The sequence below is a fragment of the Mercenaria mercenaria genome, chromosome 12 (genome assembly GCF_021730395.1).
Source record: "Mercenaria mercenaria strain notata chromosome 12, MADL_Memer_1, whole genome shotgun sequence".
Lineage (NCBI taxonomy): Eukaryota > Metazoa > Mollusca > Bivalvia > Venerida > Veneridae > Mercenaria > Mercenaria mercenaria.
The window spans coordinates 9,024,754-9,045,649 of NC_069372.1; the positions used below are offsets into that span (position 1 = coordinate 9,024,754).

Genomic DNA, 20,896 nt, shown 5'->3' on the forward strand with positions numbered 1-20,896 from the left:
ATTAAGGTCATAAGTGGTGATTAACGTGCATTAACATTATTCTATTCGTGGACTGAAAAATATGAAGCTCTTAATTGATCTGAAAACAACTCATAATGTAAATTCCTTACCCCACCCACTTTCGTATACAAGTGCTGAACATTTTGATAGGAAAAACAGAAAACAGAAAAGTGGCATGCATCAGTATGTATTTACCCTTACCAAAATAATGTACATTGATGTTATCAAATAAATAAGTGTGTTTTTTTTTTCATCCAGTTTTCAATGAAATAAGTCCGATTTTAGAAGTAACTCTGTTTTGTAAACATTTGAAGAAAATGGCGTAACTGCATAAGGGGAAATAACTTTAATGCAACTAAATGTAAGTGTCCTGCTATATTATAGACGAAATGTATTAATTGTGATTAAATTACATTTTAGAACAATCTGGGATTGGAATTATAAGCATTTGTACACTGTTACGTCCGTTAAAAGTAGCGCACCAACAAATTTTGCCTTGAATTTTTTCAATGGGGCGAGCGCAAGTCAAAAACAAACATAAATACTTTTTTTTGTGTTTCTGAAAATATACGAGCGGCAAATCCGATGAACACCTTTTTAATTTAGTGTGGCCTTATCAATAATTATGTTAACATTTTTATGTAAGGTTCATGTAACATGATAATTTAATACAAGGTAACTTTCAAGCCCGCTTAGCTCAGTAGGTAAGAGCGTTGGTCTACGGATCGCGGGGTCGCGAGTTCGATCCTCCACCAAATATCCGACACCGTCTCCTCAAATAAAACACACTTTTGAACGTTGGCGTTCATTTTTTGTGCCCCAACTTTTGGTGGGGGTTGGTTCCGTCCGTCCGAAAATGTTGTGTCGCGCCTAGCTCCAAAAGTATTTGACAAAGAGTCACAAAACTTTACAGGAATATTGGTCATCATGTGTTTTTGTGCACCTGGGGTTTCGCGTCCGGATTCATTCAGTCATATAGGAGTTATGGCCCCTGACTTTGTAAAAATTGGTCATTTTAGTGTTGTGTCGCACGTAGCTCCAAAAGTATTTGATAGAGAGTCACAAAACTTTACAGGAATGTTGATCAGCATGTGTAGTTGTGCACCTTGGGTTTCGCGTCCGGATTCATTAAGTTTTATAGGAGTTATGGCCCCTGACTTAGTTAAAAATTGGTCATTTTAATGTTGTGTCGCGCGTAGCTCCAAAAGTATTTGACCTAGAGTCACCAAAGTTTACAGGAACGTCGGTCAGCATGTGCAGTTGTGTACCTGGGGTTTCGCGTCCAGATTCATTGATTCATTCAGTCTTGTAAGAGTTATGGCCCCAGACTTCGTTAAAAATTGGTCATTTCAATGTTGTGTCACGCGTAGCTCCAAAAGTATTTGTCCTAGAGTCACCAAAGTTTAAAGGAATGTTGGTCAGCATGTGCAGTTGTGCACCTGGGGTTTCGCGTCCGCATTCATTCGGTATTGTAGGAGTTATGTTCCCTTACCTAGGAAAAAAATGTGTGTCCTTTGTCATGTAGTGTGGGCATCTGTGTCCCATGGACACATTTCTAGTTTAACATAGGCGTTACAGTATGAAACCCGTTATGTGCTGCCATGTTTTACAATGATATGTTTATAGTAAACTCAGTTCAAATATAGTTTATATACCAAAATTATTATCTAGCTATTTGTGTGTAGTGTATTTAAGTTCGGTCTCTATAGAATTTACTTGAGACTACTTAATTAAGAGCAGTGCTATTGTCCTTTGTTGTTGTTTTTTTTTGTTTTGTTTTGTTTTGTTTTTCTCTACGCCTTTTGTAAAATTCAGACATACTGGGTAGAAATATATGTATATATAATTGTATGGATTTTATGTCATGCATTTTAAAAAAGAATGTTATATGTATGTCTTGCGTCTTTGAATAATTTTTAGTATGTGCATTTTGTGTACCTTTAAGTAGTCGGATATACATGTACATGTATAATAATACAGCTGCCTATATAAATATTTGCCATTTACAGATTTTAGCATATTTGTAACAGTTTTGTATAAATTTGTACCAAATTTATGTCAATTGTTATAATCGTGATGAAATTCAAACTTACACTGTTGAGAATTGAAATATTTTTCCAAGTCTTTATCAGAATTTTATATATTTTTACTTTCAATTATATACATATATACTTAATGCCAGTAAAACGCAACATGATAGATTGTTTGAGTTCAATGAAAGTTTTTATAGTGTTTTTAGCTTACAAGAACACAAACTTCTTAAGGTGAGCTATTGTGTCAGTCAGTCGTCCGTCATGTGTCAACATTTGCCACATTTTCGGTCCAATCGTAAGGAAAATTGTTCAGAATATTTGTCTTCATAAAATTTCGGACGGGTTAAAAATTGGGTTCAGTTGGATACAAAACTAGGTCACTAGGCCAAATAGAAGAACAATATTGTGTACACTTTAGAGGCCTCATTTTTGCTCCAATCTTCCTGAAACTTGGTCAGAAGGTTTATCTCCTTGAAAACTCGGACGTGTTTGAAACTTGATCATGTGGTTTCAAAAAAAGGGTCACTAGGACAAATTTGTTTTCACTGTTACGGTATGTTGCTCTTGTGACGACCTATGGCTATCTTGTTACTTTTTTTCTCTGAAAAAAAAAAAAAACGTAAAAAAAATCATGTTCCAACGTCGAATTGGTTATTATTTCGAATAAATCGGTGAACCTATATTTGTTGCGTGAATTGGATACATAATTTCCAATATCATGTGGCCCCTCATCGATGTGGGTTCGAGCCTCACTCGGGGCGTTGAATTCTTCATGTGAGGAAGCCATCCAGCTGGCTTACGGAAGGTCGGTGGTTCTACCCAGATGCCCGCTCGTGTTGAAATAATGCACGGAGGGGCACCTGGGGTCTTCCTCCACCATTAAAGCTGGAAAGTCGCCATATGACCTATCATGTGTCGGTGCGACGTTAAATCCAACAAAACAAACAAACAAACAAACAATATCATGTGTGTACCTAAAAGGGATCGTTTTAACTAGAAAAAAACACGCTGCGGTAGTTAGTGAGGAGAGCATAGGTTTCTTTGTCTGTTGGGTTTAACGTCGCACCGTCACAGTTATAGGTCATATGGCGACTTTCCAGCTATTGGTGGAGGAAGACCCCAGGTGCCCCTCCGTGCATTATCTCATCACGAGCGGGCACCTTGGTAGAACCACCGAACTTCGTAGGCCAGCTGGATGGCTTTAGAAGCATAGAGTGCAACCAAACAGAACAATTGTAGACTCCGTTTGAATCTGTTAATGAGCATCAAGTACACGTGCAAAAGGCCTCATTCCCCGTATCATCGGCAACAGCGGAGCTCTTTCATATAGAAACATTGAAATCCAAGATTGCAAAAGGCAAGAATAGAAACAAGCAAGATTCAAGATTTAAATAACATGCATTAGTGTAGAATACAGGATTATTATGTTTTAAGAGATATCTGCGTTTTAATGGTGTTAAGTACATATGTCTACTGTTTGTAACATTCAGATGTAATTTATTGATATAATGCAATTTTATCATCTTTGTAAAACTGCTATGTATCTTCTATCAAATTAGTACGCCAGTCTTACACTCTATGAATAAAGTGGTTGAGCACTGTGACACATTGCTTGTTGTTCTTTCCCCGCCGATATGAAAGTATTTTGACAATTGTCCTCTCCCTTCTGTCTTCATTTTGTAAAGGTTTTGGAATACTTCCACTTGTACTCTTATTATTTGATGAATTATGCCCCCCCTCCCCCCCCCCCCCCCCCCCCCCCCCCCCCCCCCCCACCCAGAAAGGGAGACATATTGGTTTTGCACTGTCCGTCCGTCACTCTTCATTTCCTGTCAATAACTCCTGGAACCTTCAAACTTCATAGGATGGCAAAGCGTATGGAGTAGACGACCCCTATTGTTTTGGGGGTCACAACATCAAAGGTCAAGGTCACAGGAGCCTGAACATGGAAAACCTTTTACGATCAATAACTTGAGAACCACTTGACCCGGAGTATTGAAACTTCAAAGGATGGTTGGACATGGCGAATAAATGACCATATTGATGTTGGAGTCATTTTGTTAAGTCAAGGTCACAGGGGCCTGAACATGGAATACCATTTTAATAACTTGAGAACATCTTGACCTAGAATGTTGAAACTTCATAGAATGATTTGACATGCAGAGTAGATGACCCCTATTGATTTTGGAATGGCTATTCAATGTCAAGGTCACAGGGGCCAAAACATAGAAATGAAGTTCCGGTCAGTAACTTTAGAACTATTTGACCTAGAACCTTCAACTTCATAGGGTGATAGGATTTACAGAGTAGATTATCCCTGTTGGTTTTTGGGCCACTCCATCAAAGTTCAAGGTCACAGGGGACAATCCGTCCGTCACACTTCATTCCGATCAATAACTGGAGATCCTTTTTACCTAGAACCTTCAAACTCCGTAGGGTAAAAGAGCTTACATACTAGATGACCCTTACTATTTTTGGGGTTACCAGATCAAAGGTCAAGGTCACAGGAACCAGAACATGGAAAACGGTTTGTGATCAATAACTTTAGAACCATTTGACCAGGAACCTTCAAACTTTATAGGATGATAGGACTTACAGAGTAGATGATTACCGTTGTCTTTTTTTGTGGTCACTTGAGCCAAGATCAATGTAGTAGGGGCCTGAACATGGAGAAACCCATTTCTGATCAATAAATTGAGAACCACTTGACCCAGAATGTGGAAACTTCATAGGATGATTGGACATGCAGAGCGAATGACCCCTATTAATTTTGGGGTCACTCGATCAAAGGTCACAGGGACCTGAACATGGAAAATCGTTTCCAATTATAACTTGAGAACCACTAGGCCCAGAATGTTGAAACTTAGTGGGATGATTTGACATGCCAAGTATGTGATCCCTATTGCAGCCAATCATCAGTGTCTCTTTGACGTTCACTCCTGTCCCCATTGACTTCTTGCCTATTACGACTATGCATTGGTGGAAATATGCGCTTTTCTGCAAAACTTTAACTAGTTGTTCCACATCAACACCTGCATTGTATGACATAAGGCACGTAACTATTCCTTCTTTATTCTATATAGTTTTACCTGGGATCGCTCGAACTTTGGGAATTCGAACCCTCGGCTCAATTACTTATACAGTATTCCCCATATGCATACAGCGGGTACTTCAGAAAACGCTGTCTCAGGTTGAAATAATTGCACAGATATTTGTGGGATCCTTGTAAAAATTGTTCACGCGATACGTGAAACTCAGATGAGCGATATAGGGCCATCATGACCGTTTTGATAAGGTATGTCAATGTCCCAACATACAGAATTGTATACCCGTTTGTCACCAAAAAACCGCCATGGGGACATTTATGCATTTTACAAACAGCAGAAGTTTAGCACAATGTTTTGAATTAATCCATTAGTTCAGAATTATCTTACCAGTAAGCATCTTAATGATTTTTTTTATAGAATGAATATACAAACATGATTTAGTTTGAAACGGCTTACCTAGCATCAAGTAACATGTTACTGTCTTGAATTGGTCAACCGCGCGTCAAGTAACGTGTTGCAGTCTAGAAACAGCCTACCGTATGGAACGCGTTACAGTTTTGATGACCTATCACGCGTCAAAAATCATATTACAGTCCGGAAACGGCATACCGCGTGTTTAGTAACGTTTTTCAGTCTGGAAACGGCCAACCGCGCGTCAGGTAACGTGTTGCAGACTCGAAACGGCCAACCCAGTATCAGGTAACGTGTTGCAGTCTGGGAACTGCTTTACGTGTGTCAAATAACGTGCTACAGTCTAGAAACCGTCTGCCACTTACCAAGTAACTTTTTACAGTCTATCTAACATATTGCAGTCTTGAAACCGATTAGTGCGTATCAAGTAACGTGTTACAGTCTGGAAATGTTATACGGCATGCCACATAACTTGTTATTTTTTGTGCTCTCATGAGTGGTGGGGGCATATAGATTTGGTCTTGTCCGTCCGTCCGAAGTTCGTGACGCGCCTAGCTCAAAAAGTATTTGATAGAAATTGATGTAACCTTGCATAAGTCTTTATCATGATATGAACTTGCCCACCTCCTATTTTTCGCCTGGCTCCAATCCCTATTTTCAGTTATTGCCCCCGAAATAGTAAAAAAGCACATTTTCACCTTGTGAGCTCAAAACGTATATGACATAAATGGATGAAAACTTGCATGAGTCTTTATCATGGTATAAACTTATGCACCTTTTATTTTTGGGCTTGCTCCATCCCCTATTTTTAGCTCACCTGTCACAAAAGGACAAGGTGAGCTTTTGTGATCGCGCGGTGTCCGTCGTCCGTTGTCCGTGCGTGCGTGCGTCCGTAAACTTTTGCTTGTGACCACTCTAGAGGTCACATTTTTCATGGGATCTTTATGAAAGTTGGTCAGAATGTTCATCTTGATGATATCTAGGTCAAGTTCGAAACTGGGTCACGTGCCTTCAAAAACTAGGTCAGAAGGTCTAAAAATAGAAAAATCTTGTGACCTCTCTAGAGGCCATATATTTCACAAGATCTTCATGAAAATTGGTCAGAATGTTCTACTTGGTGATATCTAGGTCAAGTTCGAAACTGGGTTACGTGCCATCCAAAACTAGGTCAGTAGGTCTAAAAATAGAGAAACCTTGTGACCTCTCTAGAGGCCATATATTTCAAAGATCTTCATGAAAATTGGGTCAGAACGTTCATCTTGATGATATCTAGGTCAAGTTCGAAACTAGGTCACGTGCCATCAAAAACTAGGTCAGTAGGTCAAAAAATAGAAAAACCTTGTGACCTCTCTAAAGGCCACATTTTCCATGGGATCTGTATGAAAGTTGGTCTGAATGTTCATCTGGATGATATCTAGGTCAAGTTTGAAACTGGGTATGTGCGGTCAGAAACTAGGTCAGTAGGTCTAAAAATTGAAAAACCTTGTGACCTCTCTAGAGGCCATATATTTCATGAGATCTTCATGAAAATTGGTCAGAATGTTCACCTTGATGATATCTAGGTCAAGTTCGAAAGTGGGTCACGTGCCCTCAAAAACTAGGTCAGTAGATCAAATAATAGAAAAACCTTGTGACCTCTCTAGAGGCCATATTTTTCATGGGATCTGTATGAAAGTTGGTCTGAATGTTCATCTTGATGATATCAAGGTCAGTTTCGAAAGTGGGTCACGTGCCATCAAAAACTAGGTCAGTAGGTCAAATAATAGAAAAACCCTGTGACCTCTCTAAAGGCCATATTTTTCATGGGATCTGTATGAAAGTTGGTCTGAATGTTCATCTTGATGATATCTAGGTCAAGTTCGAAACAGGGTCATGTGCGGTCAAAAACTACGTCAGAAGGTCTAAAAATAGAAAAACCTTGTGACCTCTCTAGAGGCCATACTTGTGAATTGATCTCCATAAAAATTGGCCAGAATGTTCACCTTGATGATATCTAGGTCAAGTTTGAAACTGGGTCACGTGCCTTAAAAAACTAGGTCAGTAGGTCAAATAATAAAAAAAACCTTGTGACCTCTCTAGAGGCCATACTTTTCATGGGGTCTCTATGAAAGTTGGTCTGAATGTTCATCTTGAAGATATCTAGGTCAAGTTTGAAACTGGGTCAACTGCGGTCAAAAACTAGGTCAGTAGGTCTAAAATTATTAAAATCTTTTTACTTCTCTAGAGGCCATATTTTTCAATGGATCTGAATGTTCATCTTGATGATATCTAGGTCAGTTTCGAAACTGGGTCACGTGCGGTCAAAAACTAGGCCAGTAGGTATAAAAATAGAAAAACCTTGTGACCTCTCTAAAGGCCATATTTTTCATGAGATCTTCATGAAAATTAGTGAGAATGTTCACCTTGATGATATCTAGATAAAATTAGAAACAGGGTCACGTACCTTCGAAAGCTAGGTCAATAGTTCAAATGATAGAAAAACCTTGTGACCTCTCTAGAGACCATATTTTTCAATGGATCTTCTTGAAAATTGGTCAGAATTTTTATCTTGATAATATCTAGGTCAAGTTCAAAACTGGGTCACATGAGCTCAAAAACTAGGTCACTATGTCAAATAATAGAAAAAAACGACGTCATACTCAAAACTGGGTCATGTGGGAAGAGGTGAGCGATTCAGGACCATCATGGTCCTCTTGTTCACATTTTCACCTTGTGACACGCCTAGCTCAAAAAGTATTTGAGATAGATTCATGAAACCTTGCATGAGTCTTAATCATGATATGAACGTGCGCACCTCCTATTTCTCATGTGGGTCCGCCCCTATTTTCAGAGTTATGGCTCCTGAAATAGTCAAAAATACGCATTTTCACCTTGTGACGCGCCTAGCTCAAAAAGTGTTTAATAGAAATTAATTAAACCTTGCATGAATCTTAAACATGATATGAACTTGCGCACCTCACTCCCTATTTCCAGAGTTATGGCCCCTGAAATAGTCAAAAATGCACATTTTCACCTTGTGAGGCGCCTAATTCAAAAGTATTTCATATAAATTGATTAAACCTTGCACGAGTCTTTATCATGATAGGAACTTGCGCACCTCCTATTTTCTGTCTGCCTCCGCCCCCTATTTCCAGAGTTATTGCCCCCGAAATAGTAAAAAATGCACATTTTCACCTTGTGAGCTCAAAACGTATATGACATAAATGGATGAAAACTTGCATGAGTCTTTCTCATGGTATAAACTTATGCTGTTTTTAAAAGTATGGGCCCTGAAACAGTCACAAATGCACATTTTCACCTAACAATGTGCCTAGCTCAAAAAGTATTTGATGTAAAGTTATGAAACCTTGCTTGAGTCTGTATCATGATGTGGCCTTGCACACTTGGCATCCTTTTTGAGATCTTAGCGTTTATTACAGAGTTATGGCCCTTGAAATAGCCAAAATAGTGGATTTTTGTTTGTGATGCTCATAGCTCAACAAGTATATGGCCTAGAATACTGAATCCTTTTCATAAAATGTTTGTTGAGGCTATACCCCCTTAAGACTGCAAACATTTGAATTATTGCCCCTTATTTGTGACAAATGTACCAATGGGGACACACCCTATGTCCTACAGACACATTCTAGTTTATGTCTGAGAAGATGCACATACCGCCAACAAGATTTACAGACTCTTTATTCCAAACGAACGTAAAGCCTGACTCAGCATTTGCATAGTTATTTGACCTTCAGTCCTAGTCTCACGCTTTCGAGCAAGACAAAATGTTAATATTTATTGCTAAATGTCAAAATCCACCTGTTAGAGCAGTAATTTGGCTTTTCGTTTAAATGCGTCGAAAGATTGATGAGCACGTTATGTTCACAATGTAAATACATGTGTAGTGTCCAAATAGCAGTTAAAAATATTATTCCATGAAGTACAAATTCAGGGTTTGTTTATACGTTACGGTATCGTTGGGCAACGGAGGTTGTGGCACGTACTATTTTATTCCAATGAAACTTCATACAAATGATCGCCAAAAAGAGTAGATTTTTATAGTGTTAGTCAAGGCATTGCACTACCCATAGCATTACACTATGACAGACAAAATGTGCCTACTCGTCTTATTAGGTACACAAGAGTTCGCGCGTTTAATTATTTCCTCTTTTTACAGGAGTTTCAATGGCACTTAATTAATACACATACAAAGTATTTACGATATAGAATAAATGTGCGTGAAAATTTTTCAGTCAGTCAGACTTGCAGCTTTAAAGGCCCCTCCTCTCAAAATAGCATGACCGATTCATGGATATACTACCCATGTTTAAATTTGATTCCAACGAGACTATATAAATGAAATTGTGAAATAAGCCCCAAACTGAAGTGGTGTTTGACCACCGTAAATAGTGCAGTTATTTCAGGATGAAAGTGCTAATCAGATGCTGCGTGCTCATCTGTTATAGCCTTGTTTTTTCGAAATGATTATCTGATCGGTATCAAAATAACATGTTAGTCATCACGGTAAAACTCGAGTAACTTAGGCTATTGAATGCATAGTTTTTTCAGTGTGATTTTTTGCAACTTTCGCCTACACAATGTTCATAATTTATAACATCATAACTGCATAATGAATACATTCAAAACGCATTAATTTTAAATTTGAACGTTTAAAAGAGATAATGGTAAACAATATAAGTTACTTCTTTTGTGTAGACATTTGTATGCGACACCGGTTACATTCTATTCAATATAGTAAGAATGTAAATAAAACCACATTAAGGTTGAGCTGTTATCAGCTGTGATGGGTTTTCAAGTTCTTATTCAAACAAAAATTCTTACGGGCGCAACTCGGTGTTGACGTTCGTTTGAAATATGATATAAGGATATGACAGTTTGTTTTGAGCTGTGGGCACCATAGGATGTAAATTTGATACGTGAAAATATTTTTTAATTTTTATATAAAGTATACATTTTTTCCGTTTAGACATTTCGCTCGTTTGCAGGGAGTTATTATGGTGGTAGAATTTTATTACGATTTACTGTCGCAGCCATGCCGCGCTGTATATTTGTTTTTTAGAGCAGCTGGAATACAGTTTGAACCAAAGGAAATCGATCTGTTTAAAGGTAAGCCGAATATGTTAACAAAGACAGAAAATGCTTTAGTATTACAAAAATGAGCCGCACCATGAGAAAAAACCAACATAGTGCATTTGCGACCAGCATGGATCCATGCTGGTCGCAAACGCACTATGTTGGTTTTCTCATGTTGCAGCTCAAATAAGGATTTTTTGAACCCCATGACTATTTTACTCTTGTCCATATTCGAATCTTTCTACATGTTACCTGTTATTTTTCTTTAAAAACGCATTTTATAGTTTCATTATTCAAAACAATTATACCTAAAAGTAATATTAGAATCAGTGTTTTTAAAAAGTACCGTCCATCATTTATATATTACCATTCTTACATCTGACAGTTAAATTTTCAAGATCTGCACCTTTTATCTGACGGCACTACAGTTCATTACTGTAAATTAACCAGTACTGAAAACCTGCGTAAACGTAATAAGTCTAGCTCGCTTTCACTACATAAATAGTGCGCTGGTGTTTGTATATTTGCACAGTGATAATGGGTGTACATCTTAACAGTATTCTTTATCAGTATGTTAAAGTTTTATGATGTTTAGTTTAACGTCACACTAAGACAAATAAAGGTCATATGGCAATTTTGGTGGATTTTAATGGTGGAGAAAAACACCTCCAGTTGAACCTTCGGGTGGTATGTCAGGCATGGGCGTTCAGTAGGCATCAGAGTAAAACCACTGACCCTCCGTAGGTCAAATGGGCGGTATCCTCACATGAAATAAATATCAGTCAAAAGTTTCGAATCCATCTTGGTGGTAGGCAAGTGAATCTAAATCGGTGACTTTAACCATTCGGCCGCAGAGATGCCTACTTCTTAGATGTTTTGTGAAATGAAAAAGTTTATGTCATGTCGCGATATACAATTTAATGTATCACATATTTCGTAAACATAATTCTACGTGCAATGATTCTGGTTATGGTCTATTACGGGACTTCCATGACCGGGTTCGAATCATTTGCCCCTTGCCGATGTTGGTTCGAAATCTTGCTTGGAGTGTAGAATACTTCATGTGAGCCATCCTGCTGGCATACGGAAGATCGCTGGATCTACTCAGTGCCTGAAAGACAAAACTAGGGTCTCCCTCTACTTTGAAAAACTAAAATTGTCCTCATGACCTTAACTGTGTCGACGTCACGTGAATCTACAAGTAAAAATACCGGTCAGTTACTGAATTCTTAGGACATGTAAGTCAATAGATATGTAACCCAAAAACAAACTGAGAAGACAAATACGTCTAAGTTGTTAAATCTGTCCAGTGGCCTGTTTCACAAAACGTCTCCATACGAAGTTCGTACGATTTTTCGTACATAAACGTACAAAAATTTTAAGACGTTCGTGCACCTGTTTCACAAAACTTTCGTACGAAGTCAGTGCGAATGATGGTAAAATTATTTGGTTCGAACTTACGTCACAGATTGGCCATTTCTCCCCATGTAGAAAATGATTTCCTGTGTCATGATGAAATCTGTAATAAAGACCAAAGTAAGCATAAAACACATCAAACATACTTTATAGTAGATGTAGACTAAATGAAAGCAACTGGAAGTTCGTTATCCTCAGTTCGCGATAACTCTTAATAGAGTAATGTATTAAATATAATCAAAGTTCCTATTTCAGAGTAAATAATTTAATTTAATCATTTTCCGTAGTGATTAACTTAAAACAAAAACAAACAAAAAATAAAAAAGAGCATCCCGCGTTCAAGTGACGATAATACCTCGAAGGTTTTGTTTTCAAAATCAGACGATCTAAAAATAAGATCTGTTCAACAAGGTAGAGTATCTTTTTAAAAGAAAGAAAAACGTAATTAAAACAGCTTCACGTTTCACTATGTTAATATAAATCTTAAGCAGAACTACCGAACGCAACAAAAAGATAAGGGCAAGATCACAACTATGGGATTTTACAACAGCAGTTCCAACATAACTAAATATTAACAAATAGCATCAGTGTGTTTTGAAATACGGCATCACATCGTTGCCATAATATGATATGAAGGCCCCTACATAATTGTGAAAAGGTTAAAGTGCCTAGTTCCCAAATAAGTTCATTTATAGATCAGACAGCTTTTAATTATCGTGCATGTAACAACATACATATACATAATCGATATATACATGCAGGAAGCGTTCGAAATAGGGCACATCATACGATCGGATTCCTTTTTTTAGAAAGGGAAAATAGATTGATTCGGTGGGTGTACTTTGTACAATGCACTAAAGTACTAAGCCTAAACGTTGAATAAGAAATATATCAACTTGGATGATGTGGTTGTAAGATATTGTGTTTTACACATCGACACATCTTTTTATGGAATATTGAAATTTTAGACATTCGCTCAAAACAAACGTATATTGTCAGGAAAAAATGCGTTTACATGGTTGTGTAGGTACCGGTGATAGAATTTTATTTAAGAAATAATATATCTCAAACAGTGATGTGTCGTTGGCTGCGCCCTCGTGATATAATTCCTTCGCATCTGAACTCCAAACAATGATTTTATTCAAGAGCAAGTCACTCTTTGAGGTATGATATATCATTTCGATTCTAACATGCTATAAAGCTTATAATCTACATCTTTAAAGATGTCCACCATAATAACCACCACAATAATTTTGACATACAATTCAGTGCATGTATTGCGTGATAACACACTCTTATCATTTAAACAGGGAAGTAAATCGGTTGATGTTAGACTGTGCTCTTACGTATGGCAGAAATTCTTTTGCGGGTCCACATACTAATATATTTGAAGGATTTTTGTCACAGTCATGTATACAAATGTTTACTTATATGTGAAAGAAAACAGTACGTTGTACAATCGCTTTCAATAGAACTTTAACAAATATCTATTATGGATACACCTTTTACATTTTATTCAGTAAATTTTCCTTTTTTACTTATTTAATCATTCATTTGCTCACCAACTGGTCTCTCTTCATTAACGCGACCTGTCTCTATCAAGTCTCGTGCCTTATCCATTAGGCCACTGCATCTCGATATGTATTAAAAGGGTAGCTATTTATATTAACGAAATATTAAAATGAATATTTTTAATTCGTACCTTCATACGATTGTCGCAATTTGAGAACTTTTGTGAAACAGTTTTTTTTTATCTTACGAAATGCGTAAGAAGTTCGTAAGAAAAAATCTTTCGTACGAAGTTTTGTGAAACAGGCTCCAGGTATTCAATAATGCTTAAACATTTCATTAATTGTCTGTGTAATAAATATATTTGTCTAATGTTTTGCAAGTTTTGTCAGTGTCTTTGATATCTTTTCTCATATACATACCAATGTTCCCTTTGAAATACAGTCTGTAAATCACCTTTGAATACAAAATCCTGTATTCAACTACAGGTGTATTCAATGGTGATGTCAAATATAACGTCAGAAATGACGTAATGATGGCGTCTTGACGTTTCTTACGTCAAAAAGTTCACTGTTTCGAACGAGTTTTCACTCTTATTTATTTATAATTGTGGTCAGTGTCACTAGGAACAGATAGGTATATAATTAAAGGGTCATTAAAATCGTACCTTGAACTCGAGCCGAATACAGCATTGCAGATCAAGTTACTGTTATAGTAATTAATGTTTTCATCAATGTTTGTTTTACTTTAATTAGGGGAACACCATAATCCAGAATTCACGAAAAAGAATCCATACCACAAAGTTCCAGTTATCGACGATGACGGATTTCTACTTGCAGAAAGGTAACTCATCATTTCAATATATGTAATTGGCAAACCGTACCTCCATGAGTTATTGCAAATTTGTGGTCCCTCTATTTTATCTAGAATTAATCGGCAAAACTCTGCTAACTTTTTTTTACTTCTGCGAGTAATCGAACAACCTGGGTTCCTCTGTTACCTGCATGTGTAATCGGCAAAACTCGGGTCTCTCTGTTACATCTAGAGGTAATTTGCAAAACTCTGGTACCCATTTTTTTCTTGTATGAGAAATCGGAAAACCTCGGGTCCCTCTGTTACATCTAGAGGTAATCGGCAAAACTCGGGTACCCATTTTTTTTCTTCTATGAGTAATTGGTAAACCTCGGGTTTCTCCGTTACCGGTATGAGTAATCAATAAAACACGGGTCCCTCCCTCACATCTAGAGGTAATCGGCAAATCTTGGGTACCCCTTTACTGCTATGAGTAATGGGCAAAACAAGTGCTCCTCCGATTCATCTAGAGGTTATCGGAAAACTCGGGTCCCTCCGTAACGTGCACGAGTAAGCGGCAGCTTTGGTCCTTCTTTCAATTTCCTCAATCTGTATTTAATCTGTTGTCTATGATACAAAATTTAGTAAGAGACTGTTAACTCCAACGCTATGAGAAAGTTTACACATTCAAACAATTAAAACAAGTAATTTTCAGTGGATAAATATTTGAACAATCAAGTTGGCTGTCAAATAAAATTGGTACAGGTATAATTATTGATGTATGATAGCACTGAAAACATCTCAAGAGGGTTGTTTTAGTTGTACATTGTATTAGTTTAAAACATCGTTGCGATTTCCTCGATTGTTATCATACGGAACTTTGCAAAGATTATTGATGCACTTTTTTATCCATTTATGTGTGGAATGTTTGTTTTGTTTCGCTAAAAATCAACGACAAAAGTCTAACAGGAAAATTCATATTAAAGATATCCAATGAATACTTTTTTACAAAAATATTTTTTTAGTTAGATGTTTACTTCAGATGTGAAAAATCCTCTTCAAATATATTTAACTTTACTAAAAATAGAAATTAATTTTGTATGCGGAGCTACATTCATAATTAAATGTCTTGCAGTAACAGTTGATTGTTTAAAAAAAACCTTCAAGATTTTAGTGATAGTACACATTTGTACTGTGTTCTACCATTCCCATATATAGTAATGCATAGTACTGTTAAAAACACAAACTTGTTAATTTTATGTCTTAGTAAACTATATGTAATATTTGTTCATGTTTTCAAATATGAAAGGGTCTAGAATACCTTTAACCATTATCATGCCGGTGCCTTTGCGAGCAGTGTAGATCTTGATCAGCCTGCACATCAAGATCTGCACTGTTCGCTATTCAGTCAGTATATTTTTGTTAAGCACCCCTTTTAACAGTTAATAGTTCTGTCCAAATTGAAAGATGGACAAGTTCATTATAGAAAATTAGCAGGGTAAGGGTTCCACTGTACGAGTAATTTACAGAATCTTGTACATGATTTACAGTGCAGCGATTATGCGTTATATGGCGACGAAAGAAAATGTTGCGGATCATTGGTACCCCAGGCAAGACCTGCAGAAACAAGCAAAAGTCGACGAATTCATTAACTGGCAACACCTGTGTGTCCGCAAGCCTTGTGTAGATTTGTTTATTGCTAAAGTAGGTACTTTACTATTAACGTTATTGACGATTATGTAATGATTTGTCAATTTTATATGCTTACAATTAGTTTCAACGGAAAAAGTAAGCTATTTATCTGAAACACTGAAAGAGAATATATTATCTACATAATAATGATAAATAAATCTAATTCCTGGAATTTAAAATAACATATAGAGCTTTCAGTGATTTTTGGGCCGAAATTCGGCCCATTTCCATGTCCAAAAAAAAGTATTTTTTCCCCCTGTTTCTAAAAAAAAAATCCCTAAAAATATATATATTTTTTACATATATCCAAATCAACAAACCCTTTCTAGATGTACACGATAATGTAAACTGTACCGTTTAAAACATGAGACAATGTGCTTTTAAATAATTTTCTTTTGAGTGTAACATATTTATGAAAAAAAAACAACTTTTGTCACCACGCAAGTTTTCCCTATTTTAGTGGTTACGGCACAGCTTTACCCTCCTTAATACGGGCCCCGCCATCATTCCCCCAAAAAACAGGCTTTAATTGGTTGTGAAAGACTTGCAAATACCGACACAAACAAAGCCCAGTCGAGATATATTGAACGTCAGCTTTCATTGCAAAGATATAACTAATTTAGAAAAGTTGATACTAAGTTTTGTGTTGTTGATGTTTAAAATTTACAAACACTATTTTCTCTACTTCGTAGTTTAGAAGCCGTATCGGCATTGGTCGCTTCACAAAGGAACCGCTCGATGAAGCCAAACTAAAAACCTTTAGAGAAGAAATCACAAAAAGTATTGCACATATTGCAGATTATTTTCTACAAGACAAACCATTTCTTGCCGGGGACGAGATTTCTTTGGCCGATATTCTCGGGGCTTGCGAGATTTACCATTTACAAGGCGTAGAAGAAGACTCGTTGTACAAAGATAATGCGAAAGTGTCTGAATGGATTGAACGTGTCCGTAAAAGGCTTGAACCTGATTTTGATACTGCATCTATGAAGCTAATGGCGGTAAAACAAAAGTACATTAGCGCTAAGGAGTAACATTATACAGTCTTTTAATTAATTCTGTCAAGTCGAGTGTTTGTATCAACGAAACTATGCATTACAAAACTTATATAGCCTGTAATTTCAGTGAACTATAATAAGTCAGTGATGTTTGAACTGTTTTGCATATTTTCACTCACAAAACTATATAATAAAATAATAAAAAAAAAAACATTAATGAATTTGTTAAATAATTTGCTTTCAAATTGATGATAATGACATATATGGGTTCAATGTTTTTATTTTGTAAGATGTCTAAATTTATTTCTGAGAGTTAGCCCCTACCACGAATGTTCTTTTTGGACCATTATTTTACTTTTTAGCTCTGAACCCCATGCCGCGAAAATCGAAATACGGAACTACGATGGTGAAAGTCGAGATTATGATGATGAAAACTCAAAACTGCGATGATGAATATTGAAATCACGAAACCACGAATGTAAACGCGATCCCTCACCTCCGTTTCGAATTTCGTTATTGCGGTTTCGACATTATATATACCAGTTTCGACCTTAATCGTCGCTGTTTTGACTCTCAACTTCCTGTTGCGAATGTCTATCAACCAGTCATGTCGTCTGACAATCGCATGCTTTTATAAAGATTGATTTGAAATGCCTTTCTAAATTATGTATTGATTTAAAATGCCTTTTTAAATTCTGTATTGATTTAAAATGCCTTTCCAAATTTTGTTTATTGATTATGAAAAAGACAACTTCTCAAATTTACATCCATCTTAGAATCTAACATTGTTTTATAACTCCGTGCGAAATAATACATTTTGTACATCGTTCTGTAGGTAAACAAGTAATCTCTCAAACAAAACGTATGTTTTCTTGGCGGTTCAGCTGGATAGTGTAAGTACAAAAACCAACGGTAAATTGTTCTATGTAGCTAAGTCAGTCCTCTTAAAACCACAGTATCATCCTCTGTGTGGGAGCGCCAAATCAAGGTTACTCGAAAAAAGTCTTATGTACATGCGCATAAAATATTTCTACAGTTATACACATAAATACTTTATTCCAATAAATATCAAGTAAATGAACGCGAATTAAAGGCATTAGCAGTATATGATAAATACATAAAACAATTCGAAAGGACCGCTTTTAATCAATTGTTCAATTCATTTGAGAGAGGTCAAAAATTATATGATAACAGGGGGTCTCAAACCACAGCTCATTATTAGGAAACACTGTTGCTTCTAAATGTCTCTTTTCTCAGTCATTTGCAAAGGAAGTTGTTGTGAGTTTAATATTAATGACCATGACCCAACTGCTCCCATACGCAACTCAAACGTTGGTATTGAAATCAGCGTCTAGATTTCATTCATTCATTATCCTAACAGGAGTTATAAAAGTAACAGTGACAATTACACTACCAGTCAACTTTGTTCTTACTAACAGTTACATATTTACAAAGAGGACATCATTTCATCCGTAGCACATTCGCCATTTTAAAAGAAGTATATGTTTTATTGCTATAAGATGAATTATTTAAGAAATACATGTAATAAGTTCCCAAACGTGGTTTATCGTAGAATAACCCGAGTTTTGAGTTCTTATGCGTAAGAATGTATCACGAAAGCCGTAGGCCTGAGTGATAAAATATTTCGCATAAGAACGAAAAACAAGGGTTATTTTACGATAAATCACACTTGGGAACTTGTTATTTCGATTCTAACACGACATACTAGTATCAAAAATGCTGTATTGTAAATATTTCATGCTTTTCGGAATAAAAATATGTTTAAACTAAAAGTGTTAGAAAAAAATGGTAACTATTTTTTACGACCGTGCTACGCACCTGGATCGGATGACGTCATTGCACGCGAGTGGTATATCGCAGAATAACCTGAGATAGATTTTGCTCTACGTGTACGTAGGTTATTTGCTGGTCGTGTTAGAATCTACGATAAACCACGTTTGGGAACTTATTATTTCTTAAATAAAAGTAGGCATGTAGTAATATGCTTAATATTTCAAGGGATAATACATTCCGAGAAAATTCTAAAAGATACTAAAGAGTTGTCTCTCTTATGCAAATTCAACTAAAATGTATGATATCACGTTTTGTATAAGAGACGTCAGCTATATAGTAAATTCTTTATTTATAGAGGGTAACCCATTTAGCAAAAAGCTAATCCTCCACGGGGCCCTCTTAGGACTAGAATGAACAGTATTATGATCATAGTAACAAATATTTAACAGAAATCAAAGAAGAAATTATATATGCATAAAACCAAAAATACATGAAATGTAGTTAGAATTAAAATCCATTCATCCATCGATCCATTTTATACAGTTAAATTTAAAAAATGGCAATGAAGATGAGGTTTTGATTTCTACTGGCAAACAATTCCATACAATTGGCCCTGAGTATAAAAGACTACCTTTAAATATTTCACAGTTTGTATTTGGTATGTAAAAATTCAAATTTGTATTAGAACGCAATGGTAAGGATGTGTTATTTGTTGGTGGCTTTTGCAGAAACATTTCATTTATATAAGAAGGATGTAAGCCAGTTGACACTTTATACATAAAACATGCCGTCTGGGAAAAAAAGACGCTTATCAAATCTTTGAATATTAAGTAATTTCAATGCTTGATCAAAGTCTTGAAATTCGTTACCTAAAATAGTGCGACAGGCTCGTTTTTGTAGTCTTATAATTTTGTTTGTGTTAATTATAGACGTTTTTCCCAAAATAATAGCACAATAATCCAAGTGCTGTTGAATATATATGCTTTATAAAACAAAGTTCGATATGATACTGTTAAAAAATCTCTGATTCTATACAACAGCCAAATATATGATGCTACTTTTTGCAAACATGTTTAATATGAGTATTAGGATTAAGATTATCTTGAAAGTGTATGCAAAGAAGTTTTTCGTCTGAACTTTGTCCAAGTAAAATATCTTTGAAGTTAAGCTTAAGTATTTAAATAACTCCATTTATCCTGTCACTTGCAGTATTTTCGACCCGATATCAGGGTGCCGTACATCTTTCTTGATATACCGTCAGTTGACACGTGACCAGTGATATACGGTCAATTGATCATGTGACCTTATGATCGATATTGTTGTCATAAGACAATTTGCATTGAAACCATCACCATTGTGTTGGAAATGTCCGAACTAAGAAAATGAGTGGTCAAATAATGAGTTTTTATTCAAAAACGAAGAAGTTATTGCGATTTTTAATTGTAACCACATTACTGTGTTGGTGATTACGTCATTATATAAGTGACGTCATTACGAATATGACGCCATCACACTTATTTTTGTAAAACAAATTGCCAAATATCGGAAAATGAAGTAATGACAAGATAAATAGAATAATAGGTTAGTGCCTAAGATGGAGAAAGTTTATCTGGCTCGGCTCCGGACGTTAACAGGTTCGCCTTCGGCCCACCCGATAACCTCCTCCTTCTCGCCAGATAAACTTTCTCATCTACGGCACTAACCTATTATTCTCTATACATTTACTTACTTTTCTGAAAAGAATATTTTTCAAAAAATACATTGATATAGACTCTACACATTTTTACATATAGTTATTTTTCTTCGTTATTTGGTAACTTTGTAATAACATCTTATGCGCCATTCATTGTTAATAAAATTAAAACTTTGAAATATGGCCATATATATGTCAGGAAAAGGTGAGATCAATAACACTACTAAAACAAATTTGAGTCATTTTAAGGTATAGGTCTATGTTTCGGAGAAAAAAAAATTCGAACGTTATCAAGTCATAGAAAGAAAGCATTGTTTTACATGACAATTTAACAGCATATAAAACATTTATATTATTCTACAAAACCATTGTCAGTTTACTCATGTATGCATTCCGGAGAGGGACTGTGTAAAGGGGCCACACTTCTGGACAGTTCAG

The 20,896-nt window shown here is 36.1% G+C and overlaps 1 protein-coding gene across 1 annotated transcript; it reads left to right on the forward strand.

The window, feature by feature from the left end:
* Nucleotides 1–10,223: 10,223 nt before the first annotated feature.
* Nucleotides 10,224–17,188, forward strand: LOC123534451 (glutathione S-transferase theta-1-like). Its single transcript, XM_045316711.2, has 4 exons — nucleotides 10,224–10,597; nucleotides 14,245–14,332; nucleotides 15,832–15,985; nucleotides 16,666–17,188. Exons 1-4 carry the CDS (start codon nucleotides 10,486–10,488, stop codon nucleotides 17,005–17,007), a joined length of 696 nt encoding a protein of 231 aa, XP_045172646.2. The 5' UTR covers nucleotides 10,224–10,485; the 3' UTR covers nucleotides 17,008–17,188.
* Nucleotides 17,189–20,896: the final 3,708 nt, after the last annotated feature.